We start from the raw sequence: 15,143 nt of genomic DNA, 5'->3' as shown, positions 1-15,143 counted from the left end.
TTTTATCCTTCATATTGATTTGAAGTATGTTTATTGGTTGAGACTAACAGCCCTAGGCCAGTTTGAAGCAATAAGCTCTGCAATCACAGAAAATGATATCTAAGTTTAGAAAGCAGTGTTTTGAATGTTACATTGATAGAATCAAAGATAATAAGTGAAGGCAACAATTACAAGAAATAATCAGGAAAGTTTGGAACTGTATTTGATTTTACTGGTTTGCTTTGTTTTGTTTTTAATTTAATTTAAATTTTTTTTTAAATAAATAGAGATGGGGTCTTGCTGTGTTGACCAGGCTGGTCAAACTCCTGGCCTAAAGTGATCCTCCCGTCTCGGCCTCCCAAAGTGCTAGGATTACAGGCATGAGCCACTGCACCTGGACCATTTTTATTTTTATTTTTTGAGACAGTCTCTCTCCGTTTCCTGGCTGGAGTGCACTGATGCAGTCATGGCTCACTGCAATCTCTGCCTCCCCAGCTTGAGCAATTCTTGTGCCTTGGCCACACAAGTATCCGGGATTACAGGTGTGTGCCACCACACCCGGCTAATTTTTGTATTTTTATTAGAGATGGGTTTCACCCTGTTGGCCAGGCTGATCTTGAACTCCTGGCCTGAAATGATCCTCCCATCTTGGCCTCCCAAATTGCTGGGATTACAGGCATAAGCCAGTGTGTCCAGCTAGCTGCCTTCTTTTAGAAAGTAAAATTGTTCGTGACTTTTAGGACAGTGATACATAGTCATTGTGGAAAACAGCAAATACTGACCAAACTAAAAAAGAAGGTAAATATCTCACATGTACTGTTCAGGGACATCCACTGTTAAATTTTTGAGGTATTTAGGTATATATGTGTAAGTATATTTGGTTATTTATTTATCATACTGTAGAAAGGTTTTATAATCTATTTTTAGCACTGTTAACATATTTTCACATCATGAAATATTCATAATCTTATTTTTATGGAGACATGTGCAATCTATAGTTACACCACAGTTTTTTAAAACCAGATGCTTATTGTTAAAATCTAATTTTTATTCAAATTTCTATTGTTATTTCTTAGTCTGTTTTGAAGAAATACTGTAAAGAAATCCATCTGTAGCTACATTTTTGTTTATATTATTTTGTGTTTGTAACTACTTCCCAAGTATTATTATGTAGTCAAAGAAGTCAAAGAATGCTAAATTTTAAGTCTTCTGCTATGTTTTGCCAGCCCCCCAGAAAGATTGTACTCTCAATAGCAGTCTATGAGGTTGCCAGTTTCTCTACATCCTTGCCAGCTCTGGTATCATTGTTCTTTTAAAAATTAATTTTTGAAATTTGGTACGTGAAAAATTAATATCTCACTCAGTGCTTTCATTTTATAATTATTTGATCATTAGTAAGGTAGAATACGTTTGCTGTTTGTGATTTGTGTGTACATTATATGAATTGCTTATTCATATCCTTTTTCTACTTTTTAATTAGGTTTATATTTTTCTTACTGTTTTTAAAGAAATACTTATGTAGCAATGATAATTCATTGTCAATCATAAAAGTTGTATTTTTTCCAAGTTCTGCATTTTTCTTTTAATTTTTAAAATGTCTACGTATTTTGTTTATATAGCCAAGTCTGTTTGTCTATATCGTATCTTCCCCACATAGAGGTTGCATAAATTCTCTCATATTTCTCCTTCTGCTTTTTGGTTATGTTTTTTGCATTTAAATGTTTGGCTTATTTATTTACAAATCTACACATATGCATCTTTTTTTTTTTTTTTTGTCATTTAGAAAGAAAGTCGTGCTGTATCCCTACTGACTTCTCCAGCTGCTGGTATAAAAACAGTTGATCCTCTGCCTTTGCGGGAAGATTCTGAAGACAATATCCACAAATTTGCTGAGGCAACTCTTCCAGTTTCAAAAATTCCAAAATACCCAACAAATCCCCCTGGACAGTTGCCTTCTCCACCACATGTTCCATCCTACTGGCATCCCTCTCGTCGAATTCAGGGCTCTCTTAGAGATCCAGAGTTTCAGCACAATGGTAATTATTTTGGTTTTAATTTTTTGTCTTTTAAAATAAAGTGTTATAATGATAGGTACAAAGGCTAAGAATGCATTTTATGTTAATAAATCAGTTATTTAGTATTTTTGGTTAATGTATTAATAAAATTTCTTTAAATAGGAAAACTCCCTCCTTGGGACCAATTGTGCTGCACCTAAGTTCACTTTTTGCTGTTATATATGTGTGAGATATCTCTCAAGTTCTTATTCATACACATACAGGGAATCCACTAGATAGATGACAGTAGCACCTCTTCTCTGGATGTGACAACCAAAAATGTCTCCAGACATTGCCAAATGTTGCCTGGGTGTAGAATTCACAGTCAGAAATGACTTTCCTTTAGTGTTAGTAGGCATTGCTCAGCTCTTTTCTGGCTTCCATCGTTAATGTTAAGAAGTCAGATGCTTCTTTTATTCTGGATCTTCTATGTGTGGTGTTTTCTTTCTGGCAGCTTTTGGGATCTTCTCTTCATATCTAATGTTCTGAAATTTTATCATGTGCCTCTGAGAGAGTATTTTTTTTTTTAATTCATTTTGCTGGTACTCCATAGACCTTTCAATCTGGAAAATTCTCACTTCTGGAACATTTTCTTGAATTATTCAGTCAAAAATTTCCTCTCCTGGCCAGGCACAGTGGCTCATGTTTGTAATCCCAGCCACTTTGGGAGGCCAAGGCAGGCAGATCATTTGAGGCCAGGAATTTGAGACCAGCCTGGGTCACATGATGAAACCCTGTCTCTATTACAAAAAAATTAGCTGGGAGTGTTAGTGCACACCTGTAATTCCAGCTACTTGGGAGGCTGAGGCATGAGAATTGCTTAAGTCTGGGAGGCCAAAAAAAAAAAAATTCTCTCCTTTCTCTATTTCCTCTTTCTAGGGCTCCTATTCAGATATTGGACATGATTTTATTTTTTATCTTACCTCTCCTGTTTTCCATCTCTGTCTTTAAATTTGAAAGGGTTACTAATTTTTATCTTCTATCTTTTCTGTTTTTTAAAATTTTTATTTCAATAGCTTTTGGGGTACAGATAGTTTTGGTTACATGGATGTATTCTATAGTGGTGAATTCTGGATTTTAATGCACCTGTTACCCAAGCAGTGTACAACACTGTACCCAACATGTAGACTTTTATCCCTTCCCCCACCCCAAGTCCCCACAGTCTATCGTATCACTCTGTATGTCTTTGTGTCCTCATAGCTTAGCTCCCACTGATAAGTGAGAACATGCAGTATTTGATTTTTCATACCTGAGTTACTTAATTTAGAATAATGACCTCCACCTCCATCTTAGTTGCTGCAAAAGACATTATTTCATTCCTTTTAATGGTGGATTAGTATTCCGTGGTGTTCCTGTTTCTCTAGTTCCTTGAGGTGTGATACTAGATTGTCAGTTTGTGCTCTTTCAGACTTTTTAAGGTAGGCATTTAATGCTATAAACTTTTAGCATTGCTTTTGCTGTATCCCAGAGGTTTTGATAACTTGTGTCACTGTTACTCATTTCAAAGAATTTTTGAATTTCCATCTTGATTTCATTGTTAACCCTAAGATCATTCAAGAGCAGATTATTTAATTTCTATGTATTTGTATAGTTTTGAGGATTCCTTTTGGAGTTGATTTCTAGTTTTATTCCACTGTGGTCTGAGAAGATAATTGGTATGATTTTCTTAAATTTATTGAGACTTGTTTTGTGGCTTGTCATGTGGTCTATTTTGGAAAATGTTCCATGTGAAATGATGAGAAGAATGTATATTCTACAATTGTTGGGTAGAATGTTTTGTAAATATCTGTTAAGTCCATTTGTTCTAGAGTATCGTTTAAGTCCATTGTTTCTTCGTTGACTTTCTGTCTTAACGATCTGTCTAGTGCTGTCAGTGGAGTATTGAAGTCGCTCGCTATTATTATGTCGCTGTCTACTTCATTTCTCAGGTCTAGTAGTAACTGTTTTATGAATGTGGGAACTCCAGTGTTAGGTGCATATAAATGTAGGACTGACTGTAATATCTTCTTGTTGGACTGACCTTTTTATCGTTATATGATGACCTTTGTCTTTTTTTAAATAGTTGTTGCTTTAAAGTCTGTTTTGCCTGATATAAGACTCCTGCTTGCTTTTGGTTTCCATTTGCATGGAATATCTTTTCCTACCCCTTTACCTTGAGTTTATATGAATCTTTGTGCATTAGATATTTGGTTTGTGGTTTTTAATCCATTCTGCCATTCCATATCTTTTAAATGGAGCATTTAGGCCATTTACGTTCAATGTTAATATTGAGACGTGAGGTACTGTTCTATTCACTATGTTAGTTGTTACTTAGATACTTTGTTTTTTCCGTTGTGTTGTTTTATAGGCCCTGTGAGTTTTAAGCTTTCAGAGGTTCTGTTTTGTTGCATATCAAGCTTTTGTTTCAAAATTTAGAACTCCTGCTTAGCATTTCTTGTAGTGCTGGTCTGGTAGTGACAAATTCCTCAGCATTTGTTTGTCTGAAAAAGACTTTATTTCTCCTTCATTTATGAAACTTAGTTTTGCTAAACTAACAAAATTCTTGGGTGATAGGTATTCTGTTTAAGGAGGCTAAAGATAGGACCCCAGTGCCTTCTGCCTTGTAAGGTTTCTGCTGGGAAGTCTGTTGTTAGTCTAGTTGTTTTTCTTTTGTAAGTTACCTGACGCTTTTTGCCTCACAACTGTTAGAATTCTTTCCTTCATGTTGACTTTAGATAACCTGATGACTATGTGCCTTGGTGATGATCTTTTTGCAATGAAGTTCGTAAGAGTTCATTGAGCTTCTTGTATTTGGATATTTAAATCTCTAGCAAGGCCAGGGAAGTTTTCCTCAATTATTCCCTCAAATGAATTTTCCAAACTGTTAGCCTTTTCTTCTCCCTCAGTATCACCATTTATTCTTACATTTGGTTGTTTACATAATCCTATATTTCTTGGAGACTTTGTTCATTTCATTTGATTCTTTTTTCTTTATTTTTGTTTGATTGGGTTAATTCGAAAGCCTTGTCTTTGAGCTCTGAAATTCTTTTTTCTGCTTTTTCTTCCCGCTTGGACCTGGCATGCAGCTATCTTCTACTTGTTCTAGTCTATTTTTGAAACTTTCCACTACGTTTTGTATTTCTCTAAGTGTGTTTTTTTATTTCCAGATGTTCTGATTGCATTTTCTTTATGATATCTATCTCTCTGGGAAATTTTTCATTCATATCCTGAATTTTTTTTAAATTTCTTTATGTTGGTTTTCACCTTTCTCTGGTAGCTCCTTGAGTAGCTTAATCATCAATCTTCTGAATTTGTTATCTGGCATTTCAAAGATTTCATCTTGGTTTGGATCAGTTACTGGAGAGTGAGTGTGATCTTTTGAGGGTGTTATAGAACCTTGTTTTGTCATATTACTAGAATTACTTTCTGGTTCCTTCTTTTTTGGGTAGACTATTCTAACTGTTCTCAAATTTATTTTTGATTTGACTATGTGTTTTTTTTTTAAATTTTTTTCCCCTCTTAAGAATGTGACCTTAATGATTATAATTTGTTATAGTTTAATTTGGTTCTTGGTGCTTTTAGGGGTGAAGAGTCTTTATAAGTTCTTTGGTTATAGAGAGTCTTTGTATGATGGCTTCCTCAGTTGCTGGTTGTAGTAGCTGTGTACTCAGTGTGTGGGCAAGTTCGCTGTCTCCTGTGGGGTTGGAATGGCAGAGGTCTCTTGAAGCTTATCTCATTCCCCTGTGGTGTGTACTTTTTCATTTATTTAATTTTTCTCCAGTATTTTGTTTACTGAGTTGATAGTTCAGGCTTCAGGCCATTAGGGGAGGTATCCCTGGGTAGGAACTTACTGTGGCTAAGGTAGGTGGGTGAATGCAATACCCACTGGTGGGCACAGGTCCCAGCCTTGAAGGTGGCTGGGGGAGCTCTCAGTTAAATGCAGTGAGGTCTTATCAGGGTGAAGGGTGAGAATGCTATCCAAGTAGATAGGAATTGTGACTCTGCCTCTCTTGCAAGCCTGCATCTGGGGAGTGCTCCTCCTATGGGGAAGCAGTCACCCTAAAGTGTTCCAGGAAGGCTGTCTATAGGCACACTCATACCGAGTCCTGTGGGAGAAGTCCCATCTGTGTCTGCAGTGGTGGACAAGGGGAAATAAGACCCCTTCTCCAAGACCCTTCATGAGCACTAAGCTTGCCTGACTGTTGGGGTGATGGGGTAGACTCCCTGCTGGCCTAGCACTGCAACTGTGTCTCTGCTGAAAGAAACTTCCCACCAGTGGAAAGATCTGGGACTCCTGAGATTCCTTGGTTGTAGATAGGCTTAGGGTGCTGGCTTTCTTGCATGTTGGTTATAATAGTTGTGAACTTGTCACGTAGACAGATTCAGGACCACTGGTCAGCTAGGGTGTTGCAGGCAGTGGTGATAGCTGAGGTCAGGCACTGGTTTTCTGGGCACAGCGTTATTCTACCTAGAGATGATATAATGGACTGTGTCAGTTGGCCTCTAATCAGGAGGTGCTGCTTGCAAAAGAGCACCAGCTGCAGTAGTAGCAGTGGTATTTGAGCTTGCCCTGTGTTGCCCAGGGGAGGTATTCTGGCTTCTCACACCTGGGCAGGGTTATAAAACTCCCAAAAGTTTATGTCGTTTTTGTTAAGCTGTGGAGGGGCACAGCCAGGCAGGGGCTGGGTTAGGTGGGTCTGCTCTTTGACTCTCCACATGCCGTCTGTTAGTTTTTTAAAAAGATTTTTGCTCTTTTTAATTTCTAAGAATTTTTGAACATTGCATATATTGCTTTTATACAGCATCCCATTCTTATTTCATGAATGGAATGTTTTATCTCTTTGAAGAGGTAAATGATATATATAATGCCTCTGTTTTGAATACAGTACCCCTGCCCACAGTTGAACCTGGTATCCTTCAGTCAAAGTATCTCTGGTAAACTTTTAGAGACGAAACTTCCATGCCTCTTCGGGAAAGAGGGAACTACCCAGCTGTGCAAATTTAAAGGAGGACCTGGCATATTAACTATTTTTGTAAAAACATATTTAGCCAGCTTCCTGGTTCAGTCTTCCCTTCACTCCAACTTTCAGTGGTACTCAGTACGCCCAAACCCAGAGCCATCAGGGGAACAAGTTGGTTGTTTCTTGGTTTCACTCTTCTGCTGGCTTAAACTTCCACTTACTTGGGTATAGTTATACACTTACTGCTCTTCCATTTGCTTTCCATGTTCCAAAAAGTTTCTTGCTGTCTTATTTGCTCCCATTCTCTCTGTCCTATGAGTTTGTTGTTCTTGTAAATGTGTGTATTTAATTTACCATCTCTAATCAGAAGCCTACTACATTTCTTTAAAGTTAGAATAGGTCAATATTATCATTGGAAAGAATATTAGGAAGTTATCCATAGTTTGTTTACATGCTTGCTAAGTGCATTATAAATTATGAATGGCCCTTTTATGGTAATTTCTATTAAGATATAAACTTAATTAATAAAATCTTTTTCATTTCTTAAACCTTTACTCACATGTTGGTTTGATAATTAATAAAATTTCCGACAGCCTACTTTTACTAACAGTTTAGTATATAATTGAGATAAGCTGTTCAGTGGCTTTTGAAGGATAATTTCTTCTGCCCTTTTTTTTTAAGTGGGAAAAGCAAGGATGAACAATTTGCAGTTACCTCAGCATGAAGCCTTTAATGATGAAGGTATTTCAGTAGTCACATAACACAAAAGTTTGAATTCTAGTCTATGATAGTATAATGGCTTTACATTTGATTAGCACTTTATAGCTTATGAAGTACTTCCACAGATTTTTCATTAGATCCTTGAAACCCTGTGAGGGGGAGTGAAATTACCCCCATTTACAAATGAGTAAGCTGGGAGTAAAGTGGTAAAAAACTGTTCTAGGGCAAACATACAATAAGAGATTGTGCCTGACATCACAGCTGAGGTCAGTGTTCTTTCTCTTTTTCCACCTTGTCTAGCTGGGGGCTCAGGAATTTGGCCTAGTGTTACATCCATCTTTTAAAAAAATGCCTATATATTTTTGTCAATTTTCCATGGTCAAACAAATACATGATTAGAGAAAATTGACATTATTCTTTTTTGCTGTTTCATTTTGTTTTGTTTTTGAGACGGAGTCTCGCTCTGTCGCCAGGCTGGAGTGCAGTGGCATGATCTCGGCTCACTGCAGCCTCTGCCTCCCGGGTTCAAGCGATTTTCCTGCCTCAGCCTCCCAAATAGCTGGGATTACAGGCATCCGCTACCACACCCGGCTAATTTTTGTATTTTTAGTAGAGATGGGGTTTCACCGTGTTGGCCAGGATGGTCTCAAACTCCTGACCTTGTGATCTGCCCGCCTTGGCCTCCCAAAGTGCTGGGATTACAGGCGTGAGCCACCACGCCCAGCCTTTTGTAGTTTTTATTCTGACATTTATTTGCTTATAATAGTGGCAGGAGACTTGAATTCAGTATGAATAATTGAATCACTATTTTAATTCATCCTAAGAAATATGGAATTACTGAACTTATAAAGTTTGAATTGGAAGTAAATTTAAATTTCATACTCTGTATCATACATTAAAGACTTTCTTTCCGTTTAGCAGGTTTAGGACTTTTTGTTATAATTCATTGAGCTAGAAATCAAGTTGTATGTTTTGAAATGCAAATGTCTGGCAACTTTGAATCCAGTCCTTTTTTCTTTCTAATGGAAGAATAGTGTCTATAAATAACCTTATAAAAGATTTGCTTACTCAGAATGAGGAATTTCAGTATTAATGAAGGGTAGCATATTAAAATCAAAAATTATTTCTACATTTAGTGAGATTATTTTAGAAATGTGATGTAAATGCCATGTTAAGGTATGGCATTTTGTTTTTAAAAAGTTTAGAAAAGCTTTTTGCTCAGAATAGCTGTGCTTTTAAAGTAGGATAAAACAGTATTATGATGAATTATTTTCAAGTAATACTGAAATCATAGGCCGTGTGCTCTGTTAATGACAGGGGATTTCAAGAAGGAAAAAAATTTAACGTTAAATTTTAAGATTAAAAGGTTTGATTTCTATATATGATAAACCTGGAAAACTACTGTGAGGTATCATGAGAGTGTTAGTATCTTACATTTCAGTAGATTACTTTTTTTCCTGACTAACTTGACATTGATAACACAGTTTGATGCTTTTAATTTTCTGTTATATAAAACATAATATTTATTTAATAGATATTTTTGGCAATGAATATAATCTCGGGCTTTTTTTCATTGCAGATGAGGACAGATTGTCTGAGATTTCTGCTCGCTCTGCAGCTTCTAGTCTCCGGGCTTTTCAAACTCTGGCACGAGCTAAGAAAAGGAAGGAGAATTTCTGGGGTAAAACGTAAACCTAGCTGAGTTGCCTTTATCTAAGGAAACATTGGCATAATTTTTCTTTATTGCTTACTGTGTTAAAATTTTTTGAGTGTTTGAAGTTTTTCCTAACATTTTCTACTTTGAAATATTTAATTTCCAATAGAACAGTTTACTTGGAAATTGTTAACATAGGCTTATATAAATTTAACTTTTAAAGAATTCTTTTTACATCTATCCCGGAGTACAAAGACCTAGATTATTGAATTCTTCACATGTAACTTTTGTAATAGGTGTCATGGATAGATTTTCACCTATCCAGAGAATATTCTAAAAAAGTAAACAAAGTGAAGTAAAAGTTAAGATCCCAGTGTGAAGTGTATATTCCCCTAAGATTTGATATATGTATCTTTATAATTGATGATGTTGTAAAATGAATTTGTTGTTCCTTTAACCTTTGCTGTAGTGTTTCTTTTTATTTTAGTTCCTTCTATACATGTTTGCAGTGTTAAGATAATTGTACTTTGAAAACACCAGCTGTATATATTTTTCTTATTTATATAACAAAGTTTGCTGAAAGATATGTATATTTTTGATCTTTGAGTGTATTCTATTTGTGTAAGGACTTTGGCTTACATTTGAATTATGTCTAGATTTTGAAAAATTACCTGTATAATGGAGAATTAAAACTTTGTAGACATTTTGAAATAAAAGTGGATCAAGTGCGTTTGGCTTCTCCAGAAAGTTATTACATGGAACAAATAATTATCTTGTAGAAGAATTCTACTCCTAACAGGTTAATGAACAGTTATACTTGTTTTGCAGCTGTCAGAATGGAATGGAGCCAAGTCTGTGACATTTTCGCACAAATGTGGGAAAAAGAATTTCCAAGGCAGACTCATTTACAGAAATTTAACACAAAACTTTTTAAGTATATTTCTTCACTCACGGGGCATGTTCTGTTGTCATACTGTTTATCTTGCAAATCATGATAAATTTAAGTTTCTAAAAAATATGGATTTTAACAACTATATTACATAAAATCTTTAATGTAACAGTATGTAACAGTAATACATAGTACTGAAGCTAAAATATACAGAATATTCATGCTTATTGGTTAGAAAACAAGTGAACAATCCATTCTAAAGTGATAATTGGTCAAAAATGCATTTGCAAATCGTTGGTTCACAATAAGTTTGTTAAAGATCTTACATTATCATGAAGTTTTAAAGAACTGTAGGCATACAAATATTTGCCTATCTTCCACTGACCTTTAAACTAGTTTGTTCATTAAAGGCTACTAAGGCATTAAATATGAAAATAAAAGCTTGAAATTACAGTATAAGTGGACTTTAGAACACAAATTGGCTTCTATACATAACTGAGGCATGTTAATTGTAAAATAGGTTTGGAACTTACCTCTCTAGATAACATATTTTCTTCTTCCTCAAAGGTTGGTTAGTCTAGTTGGTTAGGACAGAGTTTTCAATGGCTGACCACTGATGTATGGTAAAGAAGGGAATTAGAGCTAGCTTGTAGGGAATTTTGCATAACTCAGTCTATTTTATCAAAGCTATAGATGTAAAATCTGGGTACACCCACTGGAGTGAATCAAACCACATGAACTTGATCTATCAGGTGTTAGAAGGATTAGGATATAGTTCTCATGGGGACAAGGTCATGAACCCAGTCTCTATGCAACAATTTAGCTCTGCAGTTATTGACTGCTTCTGTTAAAAACCCTATTCAGTGGCTCAGGGGAGAGAATAGTGTTGAGGGCCCAGTAGTGTTTTAATTGCTCATACTAAGGGTAACTCAGAAGACATGCATTTGGGTTGGTGAGTAGTCTCAGTTACATGACAACTGCCCCTTGAGATTTGCTAGTATTCAGGAGCTGGGATTGCTAATTCAAATTTCTATTAGTTTTATTAAGGCATACTTTAAACTGCAGTTGTTAAAAAAATTAGAGCTCAGTGAGTTGGAATAGATGTACACATCTGTGAAACTAACACCACAATCATGATACATTATGTTTCCATCACCCCAAAAGTTTCTTCATATTCTTTTGCAGTCAGTCTGTCCTTCCACCCCTGGTCCCCAAGGCAACCAATAATCTGCATTCTGTTGGTATAAATTAGTTTACAGGAATTTTATATAAATGGAGCCATCCTTTATGCCTGGCTTTTACTCAGCATAATATTTTTGAGAGTCTTCCATATTTTGGTGCGCATGTTGCCTCTTTATTCACTTGCTGGTGGACTTTGGGGTTGTTTTCAGTTTGGGCTTATAATGAATAAAACTGCTATCAGTATTGGTGTGCAAGTCTTTGTGTAGATATATGCTTTCATTTCTCTGCAGAATATCCAGGTAATTCAATTTTTATTCACCTTGAATATAACTTCTGCTTTGAGTATACAGTATATACTCAAATAAATATTATAAACTGGTAGCTTGATCTTTTTGTCTAAATTAATATTTCACAAGCCACACTGGGGAGCCAACCGCAGAACTGCAACGGGTGGTTTTTCTAAAATGCACACACCTACCTGCTTTTTTCCCTGCCCCTCCCCCATCTTCACCCCAGGTGTTGAGATTCTTAGTGTATCCGTGTTTGAGAGCCCTTATAAAAATGCACCAAAACACATACATGGGAGGTTTCGCATGTTAATTTCTGGTCTCATCTCTGGATCCCCATGGAATTCTGAACTCACCTTGAAGGATAGTTGTGACGATTAAGGATAAATAACATGATAAATATGCTTGGTACATAGGAGGAAATGTTACCATGAGATTTAAGCATAAATATCATTTTACAGATGGGAAGACCGACTTAGATGAAATAACTGGCCCAAGATCTGAAGGCTGGTGAATTAAATCTAGGCCTCCTTACTCGAAATCCACCCACGCTAACTCCTTTGAAGTGTGTATGCTAAAATTGCAAGTCCCACTGTGATTCAGTTCTCTCTCTGGTTGATTCATTTGGGAGTTAATTTTCTACTTTGCCTTCTTGGAAGATAAATGTCTACCTTTTCTAGTAGGGAAAAAGAATATGTGAGCATTGAATTATTGTACAAATGGATTCAACCAGAATGAAAGCAAATTAATATTCAAAACAAGCTTGTCCTTAAGTAGAGCAGTGTTGAAGTTGGCTACTTAGGAAGCTCAAGGATGGATTATATACTTTTGTTTTAATTGTGCATGCACATATCAGACATCCAGAAAATATCCTGACTTCTGGAAGTTTACCAAAGGAACAAATAATGTAAAATGGTAGATGATCCCAGAATTATTTCTATTTGGTTTTGGAATATGTTTTTGGTACTTTTACATCTGAAAGTGGTAGTCATGTTAGTGTGCTCAGGGCCCAGTCTGTCAAACCACCATTACTCAGTTTCCCAAGGTGATTCTGCTGATAGAGATTACTCCAGGCCAAACAACAGTCTGTGTCATTGGACTAGCTAGGGTTGTGCACCAATGGGTCTGGTCACATGGGGTCTCTGAGAAGCCAACTTGCCCCATGAGCTTGACTCATGGACTAAAAGCAGGCTACTGATCTCTTCAGCTCCGTGCTGATGAACTTTCTTGCTAATGTTGACTCTGCAATCTAACCATACGTGTCTTTCTCCCATGGCAAGTGGAGTCACAGAAAGACCCAGCCCTTTGCTCTCAGGCTTAGAGCCAAGCTTCTTTAAATCATATGTCATGTTTCATTCCCACCCTGAAGCTCTCATACAGGAGGCAGCTCCCCATCCTGTGACTCCTGCCACGTGGCAGGTAAGAGCAAAGGATGAGTCATCTTAAAGATGGCATCCATTTCTCTTCTACGAAGTGCTCTACCCACTAGTCTCCATCCGTAGTTTCATTCTGCCCTATATCCATATAAAGCATATCTGGAAATTGAGAAATGAGGACTTGGGGGACACTAAGCCACCTTTGGAAATCAGAACATGAGGCCAACAGGTAGGGTAATGTTTGGGGAGTTTACACCAATTCAAACCACATAATGGACAATTTAGATAATGCTGGGAAATTGTTCAGTTTCTCCCCTATACAGTCTACATGCCAGTATTATGCTGGAGCTAACTCATGGGCCAATCATTAAATAAGAATGTTGTGAGCAAGTTGTTAAAGTTATCAGTAGTTAGAAATTGGCCATGGTGGGAGTATTTACACCACTGAAATCAAGAGATGCCATAAATTAGGGCTTCTCCCATTTACTGGGAGGCGGTTTACAAGCCCAACACTAGCTACTGCCTCAGTCTCTCCTAAACTTTCCATATAACTTGCCTGACAGAGAAAACAATCTACTTCAGAAAGCCAGCTCAAGATAAGCTGCTTTAATATTTATTATACCACTTACATATTCCTTGGCTTATACAAATGGTTTGGTTTAGTTTATTTTCTTGGCTGAAGTCCACCTAGAAAATAAAAACAAGCCACAAATAACAATAGACTTACAGAGGGAGACTATGCAGAGACGGCCTAGGAATCTATATGTGTAATCTTCCAGATTCTCATAGGTAGTTTGGGAACAACTGGCTTTGGGGTTATAGTAGCCTATGTTCTAGTCCTAACTCCACCTTGAGCAAGCCAATTGAACTTTGAGCTTGTATTCCTCATCTTGCAGATTAAGATAACTCACCAATTTAGTTTTCAGATTAAATGGCATAAGGTCTATAAAGTTTTCATATATGCTATTTAAATGTTATTCACTTCAAAATGTTTAGTTTTATTATGTCGGCAAATTTTCATTAAAACAACAAGAAAAAAAGCCTTGTTTTAGAGAGGCTAAGGTTAAATCTAATAAGCAGGTGACAGGGTACCCTGAAATCGTGGCCTCTCATCACAGACCTATCAGTTGTGACCTACATTCAGCTTACCCAGAGGCAGTTTCAGGTAGGGGTGCTGAAATGATTTGTCTATTTCCGTTATGTGGTAAAGCGAAAAAAGACTGACTACAGTGTTGTGACTCAGCTACTCTAGAAGGTGGAACTAATTACCTGATAAATGCAAACTATATTAGCGTAACCATGAATTGGAGATGTTATCAGCTTTGAGTCAGGAAATGCAGAGATAAAGTACCCACGATAATTACTGATGAAAGGAAAGATAGTCAAGGTTGGTCCCTGAATGAATGCGTGCCCAATATCAAAGATTTCCTATGTTTGCTGCAAGTTTTTTTTGAATAAGGTGAATTAAATTAAACTCAGTTTCGTAATTTTAAGAAGAAAATATAAACTAACCCAAATGCCACACATTATGGGAAGATGTAGGCGCTTTACACTCATAACTTCAATGATAGAGTTTGGGCATCTCAGGAAAAATTTGCCCACAGTGAGTACCTTAGCATTCAATGTTCCTGTCAAAAAACTATTCAGGTCAAAACAGTTAAGGTTCTGGGGAAACCAAAAGAAAATCGAAAATAGGTTGTATGGCAATACTAAATTTTGGTTCCACAAGGAACGAGTAATATGAAGTTTAACTTGTAATTTTGCAAAGATGAAACATCCGAAGTGCTTTACTAATTTGAAAACATATACCTGGCACTAAAATACCCTAGCATGATCATTTAAATCAATTACTGGCCAGGTGCAGTGGCTCACGCCTGTAATTCCCAGCACTTTGGGAGGCCTAGGCGGGTGGATCACAAGATCAGGAGTTCAAGATCAGCCTGGCCAACATGGTGAAACCCCATCTCTACTACAAATACAAAAATTAGCTGGGTGTGGTGGCGGGTGCCTGTAATCCCAGCTACTCGGGAGGCTGAGACAGGAAAGTTGTTTGAACCCGGGA

At 36.7% G+C, this 15,143-nt stretch overlaps 1 protein-coding gene across 12 annotated transcripts in view; it reads left to right on the top strand.

Annotated features, from left to right (window-relative positions):
• MDM1 (Mdm1 nuclear protein) overlaps positions 1 to 10,077 on the top strand; it is a 150,441-nt gene extending 140,364 nt beyond the window's left edge. For 8 of the 12 annotated variants that reach the window (XM_063694139.1, XM_063694136.1, XM_063694137.1 and 5 more), the window contains 3 exons: positions 1,763 to 2,015; positions 7,655 to 7,714; positions 9,273 to 10,077. In XM_063694139.1, the coding sequence (XP_063550209.1) occupies positions 1,763 to 2,015; positions 7,655 to 7,714; positions 9,273 to 9,385 (426 nt within the window). In that variant the 3' untranslated portion in view covers positions 9,386 to 10,077. The remainder of the gene's footprint in view (positions 1 to 1,762; positions 2,016 to 7,654; positions 7,715 to 9,272) is intronic. The other 4 variants (XM_063694138.1, XM_063694140.1, XM_055357010.2 and 1 more) reach the window with 1 other exon arrangement.
• The last annotated feature ends 5,066 nt before the right edge of the window (positions 10,078 to 15,143 follow it).

The sequence above is a fragment of the Gorilla gorilla genome, chromosome 10 (assembly GCF_029281585.2).
Source record: "Gorilla gorilla gorilla isolate KB3781 chromosome 10, NHGRI_mGorGor1-v2.1_pri, whole genome shotgun sequence".
Classification (NCBI taxonomy): domain Eukaryota; kingdom Metazoa; phylum Chordata; class Mammalia; order Primates; family Hominidae; genus Gorilla; species Gorilla gorilla.
The sequence above is the reverse complement of the archived record's forward strand: the minus strand, read 5'-3'. Positions and strand labels throughout refer to the sequence as shown.